The sequence below is a fragment of the Carassius auratus genome, chromosome 16, assembly GCF_003368295.1.
Source record: "Carassius auratus strain Wakin chromosome 16, ASM336829v1, whole genome shotgun sequence".
In the NCBI taxonomy this organism is placed as follows: domain Eukaryota; kingdom Metazoa; phylum Chordata; class Actinopteri; order Cypriniformes; family Cyprinidae; genus Carassius; species Carassius auratus.
The window spans coordinates 1,792,759-1,810,760 of NC_039258.1; the positions used below are offsets into that span (position 1 = coordinate 1,792,759).

At 33.0% G+C, this 18,002-nt stretch overlaps 1 protein-coding gene across 1 annotated transcript in view; it reads right to left on the bottom strand.

The window, feature by feature from the left end:
• Positions 1-693: 693 nt before the first annotated feature.
• The window catches only part of LOC113115704 (thrombospondin type-1 domain-containing protein 7A-like), a 114,094-nt gene continuing 96,785 nt past the window's right edge, over positions 694-18,002 (bottom strand). The window contains exons 16-30 of the mRNA XM_026283256.1: positions 16,708-16,886; positions 14,727-14,732; positions 13,819-13,952; positions 13,585-13,738; positions 12,234-12,375; positions 10,717-10,832; positions 9,314-9,431; positions 7,271-7,416; positions 5,890-6,064; positions 4,578-4,751; positions 3,552-3,632; positions 2,890-2,972; positions 1,597-1,810; positions 1,087-1,174; positions 694-945 (exon numbers count right to left, since the gene is read on the bottom strand). Of these exons, the coding sequence (XP_026139041.1) occupies positions 804-945; positions 1,087-1,174; positions 1,597-1,810; positions 2,890-2,972; positions 3,552-3,632; positions 4,578-4,751; positions 5,890-6,064; positions 7,271-7,416; positions 9,314-9,431; positions 10,717-10,832; positions 12,234-12,375; positions 13,585-13,738; positions 13,819-13,952; positions 14,727-14,732; positions 16,708-16,886 (1,952 nt within the window). The 3' untranslated portion in view covers positions 694-803. The remainder of the gene's footprint in view (positions 946-1,086; positions 1,175-1,596; positions 1,811-2,889; positions 2,973-3,551; positions 3,633-4,577; positions 4,752-5,889; positions 6,065-7,270; positions 7,417-9,313; positions 9,432-10,716; positions 10,833-12,233; positions 12,376-13,584; positions 13,739-13,818; positions 13,953-14,726; positions 14,733-16,707; positions 16,887-18,002) is intronic.

Sequence of the window (18,002 nt, forward strand, 5' to 3'; positions counted from 1 at the left end):
CTCTTCAGTCCACATTAAGAAAACTAGTCAAATTCAAAGCTTCTATTAAAAGCTAAAGCAGCAAAATTCCTAATAATAATTACAATATTTATAGTCAAGCATATATATAAATATATAAACACACACACATTTTCATTATTGTCTTTGCCAGATGGTTAAATCCCCTTGTCAGAGCTTCCACTTTAAAAATCCATAATACATAATACAAACATGGTCCATAATACCACAATAACACAAACATAGTCCAATCCATAAACATAGATCACAACTACAAAATTGTTAGCAAAGCAAACAAGATTGCTAACAATCTGGCAACCACAATAATGAAAATGTGTCTATATATGGATATATAGAGGGTTTTTTTTTTTGTTGTAAAATTTACGGTACATTTTGTCTTCTCATGCTTTTTTTTTTTTGTCAACTATGTTGCATGTTGATATAGTCAGTGTTTAATGTCAGAGTTGTCTTTACAATCGGAAAGAAAAAAAAAAGTTGTCACCAAATATTTTTGTTTTATATAAATTAACACTACTTTTGAGTAACTGACTGTTAATAATTGTAGTTTTAGCTACTGATAATAACCATGCTTAGAAGGCAGTATGTAGGCAGTAGGAACCAATTCAGCTCACTAGGATTTGAAGATATTTTGTTAAACCCTTTTCTAAACCAGTAAACCATAAATAAGCAGCCTACCCGGGCAGCTTGATGCATTTAGCATCAGAACGTAAGGCACAGACTGAGGAGGAGGCACGAGGCAGAGGCGGCTGAGATGTTAGGACATCAGGAGCCTGTTTCTCCAGCCTTTAACTGGCTCTTGACTCTTGACTCGGCTGCTGGCACTCAGGGCAGGTGTAGGTCAGCTCATGGGCATCTTGGCCCATCCATACCACCGTACCATTGGCAGAATCTGGCGTCCCGAGAGACCGCCGCATGGCACAGTAACTGCTGCTCATGAAGGTGAGGGAGGCATGGATGAGGGTGGGATACGAGTTAAAGAAAAACAGAACCAAACGAATGCATGGAGTGAATGAGAAAATAAAACGAGTGATGATGAAGCGAAAGCGTTGAAAGGGTTGTCTTTCGTACCATGCGAGGTAAATCATTGACACTATAAATACCAGGAGGACAAAAACACCTGCCGCCACGCCATACACCCACGTCTTCAGCTTTCCATCTAAAGAGGTCAAAAATATTTAGCATAGGACAATAAACAGAAGCAAAATGCAAAACTATATTAAGTTGGTTTGTATCTTAACGCAAAAGACTACAAAAGAGAAATTTCAAACAACTAACTCTGAGTTCTGGCAATTATAGTACTTATTTTTTAATTTTGAGGTGGGAAAAAAAACCTGAATTGCAATATGTAAACTCAGAATTCAGTGCAAAAAATAAAATAAAATAAAAATTGTTTTGTTTTTCCATGACAAAAAACAAACTTCAATAAAAACACAATTGTCATTCAATAAAACAGTGTTAAAAATTATTTACATTAAAAGTTTTTGCAGAGTAATATATCTTTTTAGACCTTTCAGCACAATTACATAAAATACATGTTTAAGAGAAACGGGACTAAAGAAATCGAAATGTAACGTTTACCTGGTCCAAAGGGTTGCAGGTACCAGGTGCGCCCGACACGTCCAGGCTGTACAGTGGAGGGCAGGGTGGGGTTGACCGCCCGGCTGGTCTTCACATCAGATTTTTTGTCCCCTGCGGTGGGGATTTCGAGCACAGGGATGGGTGTACACTGCTCCAGCATCCCCTCAGCCGTCAGCACCTCTGTATAGCCCTCCTCGCACATACATACACCCTCCTGCAGGGGGCAGCAAAGGCACTTAAATACCGTCACGCTTTCTGCTTCCTCTCAAAGCTTGTGACCCAGTTCAGTCCTAAAACAAAAATATTTCTGCACTCTGTTCTTAAAGGTCAATGTTTTTTTCAGTGGGTTTTTGGTTTAATGCACCTGAAATAAGGTCGGTGGTTAACACAAGCTCATTTTATTCTATGGCATAAAATATATCAGTAATTCGGCATGTCTATTTTTGTTGCTGAATATGACTACAGAGTTTGTCGGGGACATTAAATGTCATCACACTGAACAGATAAACTCATCTACTCATTAGCTGATTTAACAACGTTGCTGCACTTATAACCACGCTCTTGCAAACTTTCCAACATGGTACTTTTTTTAAGTAAACACAGAAGTAGCTGTTGAAGCTTAATTAATGGTGGAGTCGATGAAGTTGTGCAACTGTGGTGTAGTTCATTTATAGCCTAACTTTAGCTTTTTACTTCTGCTGATTGAATTTAGGCTTCACAATTCATAAAAGTTGTGCTCCTTTGTGAAGATCAGCTTGATGAACAAAACGTGTAAGATTCATAAACCTTTGCTAGTGGTCACAGAGATCATTTTCTGCAATAATCCAAAAGCCAGTGGAAAAATAATGCTGGGTTTTGGTTAAAGGAACCAGTGTGATGTTAACTTCTGGTTTGGCCTACAAAAAATATCTGAAAATAAATGTTATAACCCAACCCTAGTGAAAAATAGAGAACATTCGCACATTTTTTTTTTTTTATGTGTAAGGGGTTGTGTGTAAAATTATCCCCAAAACAATGCATGCTTAAAAAATCAACTAAAAGTATTTGTACAGCTATGACTTTGTATGCACTTCTTTTCTTAAGCTGATTAAAATGGGTCTTGCAAACACATAAACTAATTGAGCATGCTTCAGAAATATAGAGCAGTTGCATCCAAAAATAAAACAAAAGTACAGCTTATGACCATGATTTTCTGTTGCATTCATTATGATAATTGCAGCTGTAGCAACTGTCTGTAGTTACAGACTTTCAGGCTCAGAACTGCAGTAATCCCACAATCCTCTTGTGTCTTACCTCTGAGCAAAATGACTGTGGTTTGTCACAAGGTGGATCACATGACTGGTCCGTCCCTGGCAGTAGCGCTGGAGGGCATCCACCTGGAAGAAATAACAGGGTAGAGATCATTTTCAAGCTTTTGACAACAACTCGGCTTAGGACATTTAGAAATGTGCATACATATGCTAGAAAAAGGGCATCTTTTGCACAATATACATATTACACTATATACTGCATTCTGTGTGTATCATATGTTCTGTAGTGCGTGATGATAATATACACCATCTAAAAACACTGTATTTAAAAGAGAGCTCACATAATTCGTTTTTTAAATTATTATGCATGCAGCTTTCATGAGCTCATTTATTCAGAAGCTACAAAAATTCATTTGTCACACCACAGGACTATTACAGTAAATATGACCTCGTGAAGGCAAAAAGGCATTTAAAAGTGGCAAAATACCAACAGAACCTAAGATGTACTCATTGTTTTATACTGTACATGCATACATATTTTAACCTGAAATCTTGAAATTGATTGATGCATACTAAGTCTGTTAATTTTTTTAATGACCCATTAGCAAAGTGGCTCTGATGGTTTGTACTGGTATCTGTTATTCCTCACTGGCTGCTTATTCATGTGACGTAAAGAAACAGATGTGAAGCGGCGTAGTACAGCACCTGTGACGTTTATTCCATCCGAGCGCTGACACCAGATCAGCTGAGGATTGCCCATCCACTGGTACTCATAACACTCCCCATCTAGATGGAAATCAATAAGTAATGATTGATTTGAGTAAATATACATTCTGCGGCTGTACACTTTTAGACAGCTGTAGAGAGACTCGATAAGGGTGTTTTCATACAATCTTGTTTAAAAAATATATATATATTAAGATGGACCAAAATGTGAATCAAGTGCATGGTTGACGGTGGCCAAAGTATAAAAAAATAATACTATGAAAGTCTATGCATACCGTCAACTGTTTGGTTGCCAATATTCTTCAAAATATCTTCTTTTGTATTTGACCGAAGAAAATAACAGGTTTGCAACAAGTATATTGTGAAAAATAACAACACTTTTTTCATTTTTGGGTTAAACATCCCTTTAAAAGAGCATGCATTTGCATTTGTAACAAATCAACTGTATTTCATGTATAATTCCTAAATACATGCACATAAATATATGCATGCCCTTGTGAAAAGGAAGTATGTATAATTGTATTTAACGTGCACTTATAGTGCAACTTTAAATCTTAAAAGTATATTTTTGAAAACTGTACTTGCAGATAATATAATATTACTGCAATAAAAGGCACTTTCATGACTATATTTAAAGTATATTTTAGTTTTGCATAAATGCTTCATGTAATTATGAAATTAGATACAGAGATGTACTTAGATTCTACTTACATGGATCAAAAAAACTCTTACATTCAAATAATTGCATTTCATTTAAATTTAGACTATAATCATGTTATTACAATTAACATGCAATTAAGTATCCTGAAAGATCACATCACAAAGTATATTATTTCCATAACAAGTACTATTTTTAAAAGTATTCCAAACAAGTGAAGATGATGCCACTATAAAACAAATGATGTGTGTTCTAAAATGTTGAATTAATACAATTCTTCATGTTGAATAAAATCAAAAGTAGAGCAGAGTGTTTATTCCAATGAGATAGATGAGCATGTGTCTCACTGCTGCAGGGCCGGGTCTGCCACTCCAGATCGGGACACTGAGCGATGTTCTCCGGCTCCTGAGCGATGACGGCACGTGAACGGACCTGCACCGGAGTGAAGTCCAGACGCTGGCCCTTCACACACACACTCTGACACGGGCTCCAGTCGGACCACTCCATCAGGTAACAGTCACCTGAACAGATCAACACCAGAGATAACCAGCTCACTTCAGCATGAGAACAACAGAAGCATTGGAGAAGCTGTAAAACTCTAATTGACATGTAATAATTCACTTATAATTTAAAGTAGGTCAAATGTAGACATATCTACCATTTTAAGAATGTTATCTACAATAGAATTATATATATATATATATATATATATATATATATATATATATATATATATATATATATATATATATATATATATATATATATATATATATATATATAAATATAAATATGTATATATATATATAAACATGCTGGGAATTACATTGAAGCTATTAAAGGAAAAATATTTTAGATTATATATTATAGAACAATTCTCAGATATCTATATATTGTGTGTGTGTGTGTGTGTGTGTGTATATATATATATATATATATATATATACACACACATATATATATTAGTACTGTCAAACGATTCATCAAGATTAATCGCTTCCAAAATAAAAGTTTTTGTTTACATAATATATATATATGTGTGTGCAATGTGTATATTTAATATGTATATATAAAATCACACACATACAGTGTATATATTTAGAAAATATTTACATGCATTTACATGTATATATTTATAGAATTTATATTATATTATATAAACAAAATTTTTTCTTAAATATGTACATGCATGTGTTTGTATTTATATATACATAATAAATATACACAGTACACACACATATATTATGTAAACAATTGTTTTTATTTTGGAAGCAATTAATCGTGATAAATCGTTTGCGAGCACTATCCAATATTCAAAAGGAGTAAATTGAGATTTCAGGGTTGGGCTGCTAAAAATTCGGTATTGAAATGACAGGACTATATTAAAAAAAATGTATACATATATTCAAATAGAAAAGTTATTTTTAAATAGTAAAAATATACTGTTTCTGTGGACCAAATCAATGCAGGCTTGGTGAGCAGAAGAGACTTCTTTAAAAGAAAATTACTGCTAAAATACTTTTAACTGGTAGTGCATTCATTCAATATTACATGGACTTTATATTAAAAATAAAACCAACAAATCTATAGGGTTGCCATTCTTGGGTACTGTTTTTTTCTTAGTATTTTATGCTGTATGTCCCAATAAGAGTCTGTTACCAGGGCAGGGTAAGGTGCAGGTCTCCTCCAGAACAATATTCTTATCTCCATCAACGGCCTGCTCCAGTCCAGCACAGAGCTCTTCCTCTACAGTGCTGCTCTTCCCATCGACAGAGCCGTCTGATACAAAGCACGACAGGTTCCGGAAACGCAGGCCCACCCCACACACCACCTCCTACAACACACACACACATATACACACACGTTCAGATGTGAGCGCCGAGCAGTCATAAACACTTCCTAAATCCAAAGATCAAAAGCAGGATTGAACCGGAGGAGGATCAGAGAGAATAATAGAAGAGAAGACGAGGTTGACAGCGAGATTGGAAAACAAGGTGTTGGAAGAGCGAGGAGTTCCAGCGCGGGTCGTTAACGTATTCAGAGCGTGTGCCGTTGGGCGACTGAGGTGTTTCGCTCCAACCATTGTTCTGCTGTACAATACAGTTCAATAAATACTAAAACTTTCAATTTCATGAGTCACAATGGAGATTAGTAGAATATAGAAACTAAAGCAAAAGATTAGATGATAAACTTGTCACAGATTAGGGATGTACACAACTGTTCAAAAGTTTTTTTTTTTTTTAAGTAAAATTTAATTGAGCAATGGTGCATTATATTGTTTAAAAAGGGCATTAATATCATTTTAATGCAACGTAAAGAAAAATAAAATAAAAAAAAACTAATTTGTGAATAAAATTGTATAAATTCAATTAGGACAATTGAAAAATTTTGATGTAACCAGTCACTAGAAATTTTTGAGTTTGGAGAGTTTTTTTTTTTTTTTACAGTGTATTTATATTAATTTCTATCAAAAATATTAATCTTCTGAACCTTATATTCTTCAACGAATCCTGAAAAAAATTATAATTTCCACAAACATATTAAACAGCACAACTGTTTTTAACATTGATAGTAATAATAGATTTTTGTTGAGCAGTAAATCTGTATACTAGAATGATTTCTGAAGGATCATGTGACACTGAAGAATGGAGCAATGATGCTGAAAATACAGCTGTGCATCACAGGAATAAATGACATTTTAAAATATATTCAAATATAAAACTGTTATTTTAAATAGTAACATTATTTCCCAATTGTATAGTTTTACTGTATATTTTATAAAATAAAAATCACCTATGAACGTGGTACTATTGTAAACCTTAGTGTGGATTGTTTGACTTTGACAATTAAATGTTTTTTATTATTATTTATGAATGGTGAAATATGGTCTTGCCCTAGAACCTTTGCTAGTTCACAAAACATAGATTTTTTTCTTTGAATGTGAATGCATTTTCATCTTGCAGTGCTTAGGTTCAGATTTGATGACCTCGGATCTGTGAATTTACATTCAGCCGTTTGATCTATAAGAACTGAGAAAGACCTCGACACGGCACTCGGACCACGGGCCGTACTGCCATCTGTAGCAGGGTCTCACAGGACACGGCTTCCACTGCTCCATCTGAGACGGACACGGCCTGCCGTCCCCCTGAGACGCCTCAACCACCGTCCGTCTGCGATACATCTTCCCTGAGGAAGTGAGACATAAGACAGAGAATTGAGTTTGAGCTTCAGTTCCACAGAGAGCAACACCATCTAAAGATATAGCTGACCTCAAAAATCCTTTTCTATACCACAGTAAGAATATGCTAATATGACTTTTTATGTTGTTAAAAATACTTCACAATTATATCATTGCAAAAAAAAATATTATATATATATATATATATTTTTTTTTTTTTTTGCAATACTTTTAGAAGAGATTTTTCACACTACCAAGCAAAGGTTTGAGGTAAAAAAAAAATTTTTTATTAGAAGGCCCTGTCAACAAAAATGCAGTAAAAATTGTGATATTTTGAAATATTATTACAATAAAAAAAACTAAACAGTTTGCTATTTGAATATATTAAAAAATGCAATTTATTCCTGTGATCAAAGCTGAATTTTCAGCATCATTACTCCAGTCTTCGGTGTCACATCATCCTTCACAAATCTTTTTAATATGCTGATTTGCTGCTCAAGAAACTTTTTCTCTTGTTATCAATGTGGAAAACAAGTTGTGCTGCTTCATACGTTTTTGTAGAATCATGATACTTTTTTTTTCAAGGTTTCTGGATAAATTGAAAAGTTCAAAAGAGCAACATTTATTTGAAATAGACATTATACATGCCATTACTGTGACTTTTGATGAATGTGTTGTATCCTTGCATGAATAAAATGATTAATTTCTTTCCAAAAAAAATAAAAAAATTGCAGACCCCAAACTTTTGAATGATAGTGAACATTACGAGAGTGAAAAATAAAGTCACAACAGTTGAGATTTTTCAGAGTGAAATATGACCTGATCCTGTTTTTGACAGATTTGGTGCTCTGCTTGCGCACACACACACACACACACACACACACACACACACACACACACACACACACACACACACACACACACACTCATCTTTCAGTGTCTAGCTCAAGGCACGGCAGTCTCAGATAACTCTCTAGCTCATCCCACATGTGTTTAGCATAGAACTGCACACAATGCACCGCCTTCTGTCTCGCTCTGCTTTTTCTGTCTTATCTTGGAAGTGTTTGGCAGGCAGACTGTCAGTTTCTATCTAGCGCTGCCTCCATCTGTTTTTGTCGAACAGTACCTTCTCAAAGTCCACCATTTCATCTCCTGTTTCCAAATTCTAGCTCCATTCTTCTATGCTTCCTTTTTTCTCTTTTTCTGCATGCTCAAATTTACAGCCTACTGTACATACGTAACTAGCGTCAAACAGGTGAGCATGGCACCAACGACACCAAGACATTGTTTTGCTTTGCTTCTCTTTACTTTAAAGTTCCACTTAAGTCCGACATTTTTATTTTGAGCTTGCTACAGTGTTTGTGTTTTCCAATTTTGTGTTCAATTTATTGGGCTTTTTTTTTATTTTTATAATTGTATTCAGCTCGGATGCATTAAATTAAAGACAGATATTTATAATATAACAAAATATTTCTATTTCAAATAAAATCTGTTATTTTGAACTTTCTATTCATTAACAATCCAAAAAAAAACAACAAAAAAACATGTGGTTGTGGTTTCCACAAAAAATATATATTATTTGAACATTGATAATAATAATAATTATTATTATTATAAATTCGTCTTGAGTGGCAAATTGGTGTATTAGAATGATTTCTAAAGGATCATGTGACGCTGGAAAATTTAAATTCAGCTCTGCATCACAGGAATGTTAACATATATTAACATAGAAAACGCTTATTGTAAATAAGAATATTACTTCATAATATTACTGGTTTTTATGTATTTTGGTCAAATAAAATCAGGCTTAAAAAAATCGAACTGTCCCCAACCTTTTGAATGTGTGTAGCTTACAATTACCAATACATTTAATACAGCAGTAAGAATTCATTTTGTTGGCTTTACCTTCAAGACCACAGGTCTGTGAGCAGTCGGACCATGCTGACCAATCAGAGAGCTGGCAGTTGACTGGACACTCCACTGTACAGGAAGCATTCATCTGCCATTTCTTCTCTAAGCGCAGCTGTGGAATGAAATAAGCATTCATGAAATTTCGTCTTTTTTTTTTTTTAGTAGTTGTGTTCTACACTAGAGAGGTTTGTAACCCTGATATAAAGTGGGTTGGTTGAAAACTGGGTTACAGGGTTAATATGCCATGCATGTGATTTATCGCCCACAGGGTGCAATTAAAATGACCAGAGCTGTCGGAATTTGACTGATCTTTCGCCATCTCTTTTCACATTAACCTACAGTTTATAAAGATAACCTTGTTTCTTTTCAACTTGATCTCAAATTTATATTAGTAGATCATAACTGATTAAGAGACTTTAAACATTTTATTACATTTTCTTAACTTTATAAAGAGACTGAAACATTTTATTACATTTTCTTAATTTTTTATGTTTTATCAGTGCTAGCTACAAGGCATACAGTATTTTTTGAGGAATATACTGTTTACAAGTTTTGGGTCAGTAAGATTAATTTGTTTGATATAAACTGAAACTTTTATTTATCAAGGATACATTCAATTGATCAAAAGTGACAGCAGAGACATTTTTAAGTTACATAAAAAATTATATTTCACATAAATGCTGATCTTTTGAACCTTCTATTCATAAAATAATCCAGAAAAAACATACCACAGCTTCCACTACAATATTAAGTACAACTGTTTTCAGATTGTGCAAATCAGTATATTAGCATGATTTCTGAAGGATCATGTGACACTGAAGAATGATGTAATAATGCTGAAAACTTAGCAGAATACATTTTAAAATATAGTTTTACATTTAAAATGCAGCGATATATATAATTTTTATTTTTACTGTACTTGTGATCAAATTAACAATTAACACTTAGTCTTATGAGCAAAAGAGACTTATTTCAAAAACATGAAAATAATCTTCCTGAACCAAAACATTTGAATTGTATTACCTAATGTTATATACACAATTTAATATATATATATATATATATATATATATGTGTGTGTGTGTGTGTGTGTGTGTGTGGTTGTGTATGTGTGTGTTTATATCTATATATAATTACTATATTAGAATATTTGCATATATATATTAACATTGCACAGGTTTTTGCTTAACAACATAAAATAAAGCAGACACTGAGGGTTATAAGAGTCATGAAGCTTTTCATTAACACAGAATCAAAGTGCAAAACCCAAACGTTCCTAAAACTTTAACGCTATTCTCTTGTTGGTACTGGAAAAGACAACTCTAGCTACGCTACTTCTACTGAGAAGACAGTAATAATATTCACAAGAGGCAGTGTCTGTACATAAATGCACAAACCTCCTCGCAGTATTTGAGGTCAACAGATTTGCCGTCACTTCTAACGCAGTCCAGCATCCTCGTCTTGAGACCGATTCCACACACAGCGCTGGCACTTAATTGGCAGGTGCTCCAGTCTAAGTGAACACACACACACACACACACACACAGAGATGTCACCCTGCGGGCTCTCATTAAACTACACGTCTAGGTCAGAGGTTGCTTGCGTCCTCGTGAGCGGATGGTTTGAGGACACCGTCTCCACCGCTGCGCTTCACTTTGACGCTGTTGGAGGGCAATCGTGAATGAAGTCTGAGCAGATGGAGGAAGCAGCTCCAGTAATGATCCAAACTCTTGAATGATTCATTCATGTGAACGCTAGCTCAAAACAGTAAGAGAAAAGGAAGTGCCCAGACTACAAGAACTAAAAAACAGCAGGCAGCCAAAGAGAAGGACGAAAGTGTTCAAGTCAGCAAGAAACGGCATTCACAACCACCTTTACTGCAGTACTGTGGTGTATTTTTAGAGAGAAACAGGATGTTTTATGAGGTAAAAATACTGATTTCATTTATTGGTTTGGATCGTTAATGTCCCATTAACTTTAGAGAGGATATAGTTGGGCAAACCATTTGGGAAATTAAGACACAAATAAATCTGACTCTTTTACCATTTTAATGTAATATCAAATATAAAACTATTATAATTGTTATTTTTCTTAAATACCTGGTTTTTTATTTTTACAGTGAAATATTACAATACTAATATTTCTGGTTTTATATTTTAATAAGCAGTAGTAGTAATAATAATCATCGATTAATCAATTAATTTGTAAGGTTTGTAAGGTTGCACATGGCCTATATATATATATATATATATATATATATATATATATATATATATATATATATATATATATATATATATATTATATATATATATATATATATATATATAAAATGGCCTTGTTTTAGTGCTGCAGAGTTTGGCCAATAATAACAAAAACGAAATTATTACATAATAATAAGGATAATAATACTAATTTTTATTATTATTATTATTATTATTATTATTATTATTATTATTATTAGCCATGTGTGCTGTTTTCTTAAACCAAAAATAATAATAACAACATTTTTATTTATTATGATTATTGGCCATGCATGCTGCTTTTTAAAACTACAATTAATAATAACCACATTTTTAATTATTATTATTATTATTATTATTATTGGCCATGCATGCTGCTTTTTAAAACTACAATTAATAATAACCACATTTTAAATTATTATTATTATTATTAATATTATTATTATTATTTTAAAGCCATGTTGTTATAAAGTGTAAGCCAAAATGTTAGCCAAATTGTGCAGCCTACAAACAAGCACAGGAAACCTGGATTTTCTTTTTTTTTTATCATTTTCTTTTTTTTTTTTTTACATATTTACTTATTTTTCTTTATTTATTTGCATTCCATTCTATTTTTTCCTCAAATGAAGCAAACCTGTTTGGGGAAACACTGTGCAGTTCGGTCTCCTCACCAGTGATGTTGTAGCTGTAGTGAAAGCAGTTGTGGTTCAGGAGACAGGGCTCGGTCTGCATGCTAACTGGACAGTCCTCTCCCTCTTTAGGCAGACGCAGTGCAAACGCCGTCCTCTCTCGATCTCCTCTTCCAGAACACGGCTTTAAGAGGCCGATAAAACAGACTGCTGTTCATTCACGTTAGTGAGCTCATAATTCTCTCATATTTCTCCTCAAGCTGCTCACTTAATGTCTAACAAGTGACCTGCTCTCATTTTTTATGCCACTATTTATGCCTTAATGCAAGTTGGCTCTAACTGAAATATAATATCAGCCCAGGATAAAATGATGTCCCTGTTAGCAGAAGCCAAAAATGTTATTGCTCAGAATACTCAAGGGGTTTAAGGGATTTCTCAGATGTCTCAGAAGATTAGGAAAATAAAGAAATTATAAAAAAAAAAAAAAAAAAAAAAAAAAATGAATCAGTGTTGTTATTGATAATCAGTGTTGCTATTATTTTGGGGATTTAAATAAAGCTGTAATAAAATATTAATATTTTATTAAAAACGTTAACTTGAAACTAGAAGAAATAATGTATTTAAATCATTAAAGCTTAAATTTTAACTAAAGAAATACATTTATATAATAAATTAAACTAAAATGAATTAAAGATAAATACAATACTCACAAAAATTACAGTAACTAGCTTAAAATATTTTCCCCCGAAAAAAAAAAAAAAAAAACTACTAAAACTGAAATAACTGAATTAAATATAAATTAAAAAAAGAATAAAAAAAAAATGACAAAAACAAATAACTAACTTACTAAATTACTAAAAATAAGTTTAGGTTTGTGAAGCTGAAGTGGGAAAAAAAATCTGATGGAAAACTTAGAAATATTGCCTTCACAACTAACAGAAATAAACTGTTGTAAGTTGTTTAGTAACTATTACAATTCCTAAAACTAAATAAAAATAAAAATAACTCTAAACAAACTTAAAACTAAGAAAAATGACAAAAGCAAATAACAAAAATACTAAAACCTAAACAAAAAAGTGAGTCTTGAAAATGTAAAAATAAACGCCAATTCTAAATATTGCACATAATGCTAAAAAGATATCATCATACATATAGTGTATGGTAGCCAAGTTGTTTGTTCTGAGAAATGTTTGAGTTTATACTGAGATCTTTTGATTGAAGACTTTGCTCTCTTGGCAAATCTGATGCACTGAGACATTGCTGAGATCTCCTCTCAATTGTGACATTACTAGGGTCTTTTCAAAGAAGAAGTGAAATATTACAGAAATCAAATCATTGTGGAGATGCAACCCTAGTGTGAACAGGATTAAAATGAATTAGTGATAATCCTGACCAGGTCACATGGGGTCCAGGGGCTCCAGTCGGACAGCACACAGTCCTCGGGACAGGGCAGACGGCTCTCCCTCGTGCCCTGCGGCATCTCCTCTGGATCACACAGATAGTCCTCCACCGCATCAGAGGGACCGTCCACTGTGTTCAACATACACCTGCAGGACCATCAGAGATGAGCACAGTGTGATGTCAGTAACAGTAGAGTAATGTAAGGAAAGACATCTCTGACACTCACCTGACTCTTCTGGTCTGAACGCCCTCGCCACAGTTCTCCTTCAGATCCACGTTACTGACCTTCCACACGCTCCAGGGTTCAGCTACCCAGACATACTGACTGCAGTCACTGACGCACGGGACCACCTCATACACCTGCAACACCAGACCATATACACTCACACACTATCCAACACCTCTCACTGAAACAGATGAGACGCTTTTGAGAATAAGGAGTATAACATGTTCAGTGAAAGGTCAAACTAAATATATGCTTTATTTCCTATTCTACATAAACCTACTACATTTAATATGAATAATTGCAGTTTTTGGTGCTACTAAAATTTGGGAGATATATAAAAGCAGTTTAACAACCTGATTTCTGTGATTTTTTTAGTATATTAAAAATATGTATATATATACACATAAATCAATTAAAGTTAATAAAAATAAATCAATTAATTAATAATATTACAAATCAAAACAAAAACACTAGAATATTAAGTCAACATAATGTCAATTAGATCAATAACTAAACTGAAATAATTTTATATATACTGAAAGAATTGGGAAAATAAAAAAAAATAAACCCAATGGAATATTAATTCAACAGATGGTCATAAATAAATAAATACACATTAAAAGAAATAAAAAGCTAAATGAATACAAAAAATAAATAAACAAATCAAAGATGAAAATAAATAAAAAGGAAATGAAATACAATCAGGATATTCATTCAACAGATATATATATTTTTTAAATAAATAAATGCTAAAATAAAAAACATTATTGATTCAAGTGCACCAGTTGCCAGTGCCATATCTTTAATGTGGATTTTAAAAAATTTAAATCAACTTTGGAATGAGAAATGTAAAAATAAATAAAGAAAACAAAGAAATACAGAAAAAAATGAGAAGAAAGTGTTTTTACCTGTGCCTGTGGCCGAGCAGCGTTATTGGAGAGTGGGAGAAAAATGTCATTAGAACATCTGCGTCTAGAGACCAAAGCACCATAAAACATCATGTTCAGTTAAAAATGCACTTCTTATTGTGGTTTCTTTTTAAGAAATGCCATTGTTTAAACAGTTCACAAGACCAGAGATTTATGATATAATGAAAATAAATAGGTAAAGTTTTGATCTCTCATGGACAAAGTACAAAAGGCTGTGTAATTTCTTTCTCTAGACATGTTCAAATTTGTTTAATGTAATACTAAATGACCTCCCCCCTAATAATCTCTTAATTAATATAAAAAAAGCACTAAAGCACTAAGATTAAACCAATATCAAGGATACATATTTGACAGGAGCAAAGATCTCAGAAACACTTTGATGCGGTGTCATATATTTCTAGTAAATCTCAGTAAAGAAAATACATAAAATAAAAATAGAGATGAAAAGACAAGTACCTCTGAATAATTTAAGATTCACTTGGATTTTAAGCATGTGATTTTTACTGAATGATCAGAGTCAATGGTTCCAGAAATTGAGGGAGACTTTGTAATCGTTCCAAAGCCTAGTGAACTGCCTATGTAGGCAGTATTTTAAGATATCACAGGTGTGCTCCTATGCCTTAAGCAATGTCAAATCAGCATGCTTGCCTGCTGATACCTTCTTTTGGACAAATTTTAAGGTAGAACTTCATGTATCCTCTGGCAATCCCACAGTGCATTACAATACACTCTATCCAAACTACACCCATCCAAAATGGGGGATGAGGAAAGATAAATGATTTTAAAGGGGTCATCGGATGGCCATTTTCCACAAGTTGATATGATTCTTCAGAGTCTTAATGAAAAGTCTATAAGATACTTTGCTAAATTTTTTTGCTAAATGGTAGTGTAAAACAAAAACCCTTTTTACCTTGTCAAAATCAATTTTGTTTTAAGCAAGTCATTTTAAGTCCATGTTCCTTTAAATGCTAATGAGCTCTGCTGACCCCGCCCCTCTATTCCATGGAGTGATGAGATGTTCTCATGAGACTTTAATTAACTCGCTAACTATCACGTTATTAGGAAAAGCTATTTGCAAAGATTCATAAAAAAACTTGCACTTACTACTTCTGAAAGTCAAGCTGGATTATGAATGATTCACGCAAACATAAATGCATTTTGGTAAATTGGGGGTGCAATCCTTAAAAAATAAAAAAATAAAAACATACTCCTCTGCGTCTTCAGTGGCTCAAATGTCGGGAGTAAATGACAACTGCTATGTCCATTATTACATCCAACAACAGAACACACAACATTTTTTTTAAGTAAAATTGTTGAATCTAAATAAAAATGCACTATTTAATACATCATTTGCATATGATGTGTATCTTTTAGTGTTATTTGAGTGTCAAAGAAAAACTCTACTATTAAATATTTTGTTAATATTTTCAATTAGATTGTATTTTTTGTTGTCTTGAATTACTTTTAGATTTAGTAATTTAGTTTTTGCCATTTTATGTTTTTGGCTTTTATTATTGCTTATTTATCAATTTTAATTATTTTAGTTATTTTAGTACTTTATTACTTTTACTATATTTAAAATATAAATATAGTAAAATTTGAATATATATAGTCACATGTAATGTGAATCTGTATTGTAGGTTTCCTTTCAGTTAGTATGCTGTCTATGAAGACAGATGGAGTTGGAACAGAAATAGCAGGTACTTAATGTAGAATATATAGAACAATGTACATTAACACCTAACACCTTTAAAACTTAGTTTTAAGAGTTTTATTTAGCAGATTTATTATTTGAAACCCCTGAACCTCAATGGACTGTATAAAATGGACTGTTAAAAAATAATTTAACATCTTTTAATATATATATATATATATATATATATATATATATATATATATATATATATATATATATATATATATATATATTTCTCCATGCATATGGAAGTGTGGTGTTTACCTGGTTAAGGTGGTCCAGTTTTGGGCAGGGTCTTCCTCCATTGTAAGGCTTTTCTCTGAGCCATTTTGAGCGAACTTTGACCCCGCTGCCACAGGATTTACTGCATCGTGACCAGTTGGACCATTCGCTGAGTTTACAATCAGACGGACAGGGGACGATGCAGGCCTCCTCGATATACCCTAAAAACAGAATATATAAATATCGTTATTTTTGATGACCTGCAAGGGTGTAGCTTTGATTTTGACATTGGTGGGGACAATCAATATTACTGATAGGGACAATTTAGTAGGATAGTTGCTGGATTTGAGAACATATAAACAGAAATCTGCCTCTAACCCTCTTTTCTTTGTTTAAAGTGATCCAGACAAGTATTTGGAAACTATCCAAAGTTAGGGTAATCCTAAAGCAGTGAAAACGGCATCTCTATATTTATCCTATGTGTCCTCTCAAGGTGAAAAAACTAAACAAAACAAAAAAGCATGGTTACTACAGTTAAACCATGGTAACTACAAGTTAACCCTGGTTTTGCTGCAATAACCATATATTAACCATGGTATTTGCACTGTGGTTACACAAAAAAGGTTTAACATGGTTACTACACTTTTACTACAGAAAAACCACGGTTAATTTTCTTTTGTTTATAATTTTTGTTTTGTTTTTACTTACTGTACTGCCTTAATGGTTTGATTTTTGTGCTGTCTAAATAAAAAGAAATCAGAAAAAAAGATTTGCAAGAAGCATTCCTAAGTCCTGATGTGAATCAAAAGATTCACGAACACAGAGTCGTGAACAAAATCAATTGATTCGGTTTCTGCACTCAGAAGTCCCAATCTGAATAAAAAAAAACAAGCACGAACCCGCTCTGTTCGAGTCCTCCGAAATCAAACGATTCACGCTCCACGCTCTGAAGTCTCGACCTGAATCAAAAGGTTTGTGAACCATCTCTGAAGTTCCAATCTAAACCAAATGATTGGCGAACCATCATTTCAGATCAAGTTGCACCTCAAAATGCATGTCAGATGGAAACAATGTGCATGATTGAGTTTGTAGACTAATCCACTTAATAGTTTTATTCGTGCAGTTCAGTTAGAGATAGTTCATCTCATTAAGTGAATATTCAATTGATCAGCACTGTAATAAATATTTGTGAAATTATTTTTAATTTAGTTAATTTTAATGATCTATTTGTATTAGTCTATATACAGTGACAGTCAATGTAAAAAGAGCAAATGAGAGAAGCATTGAACTGTGCACATATGTCTTAAACACTTCCGATACCTTTTCAGTTTCCTAGC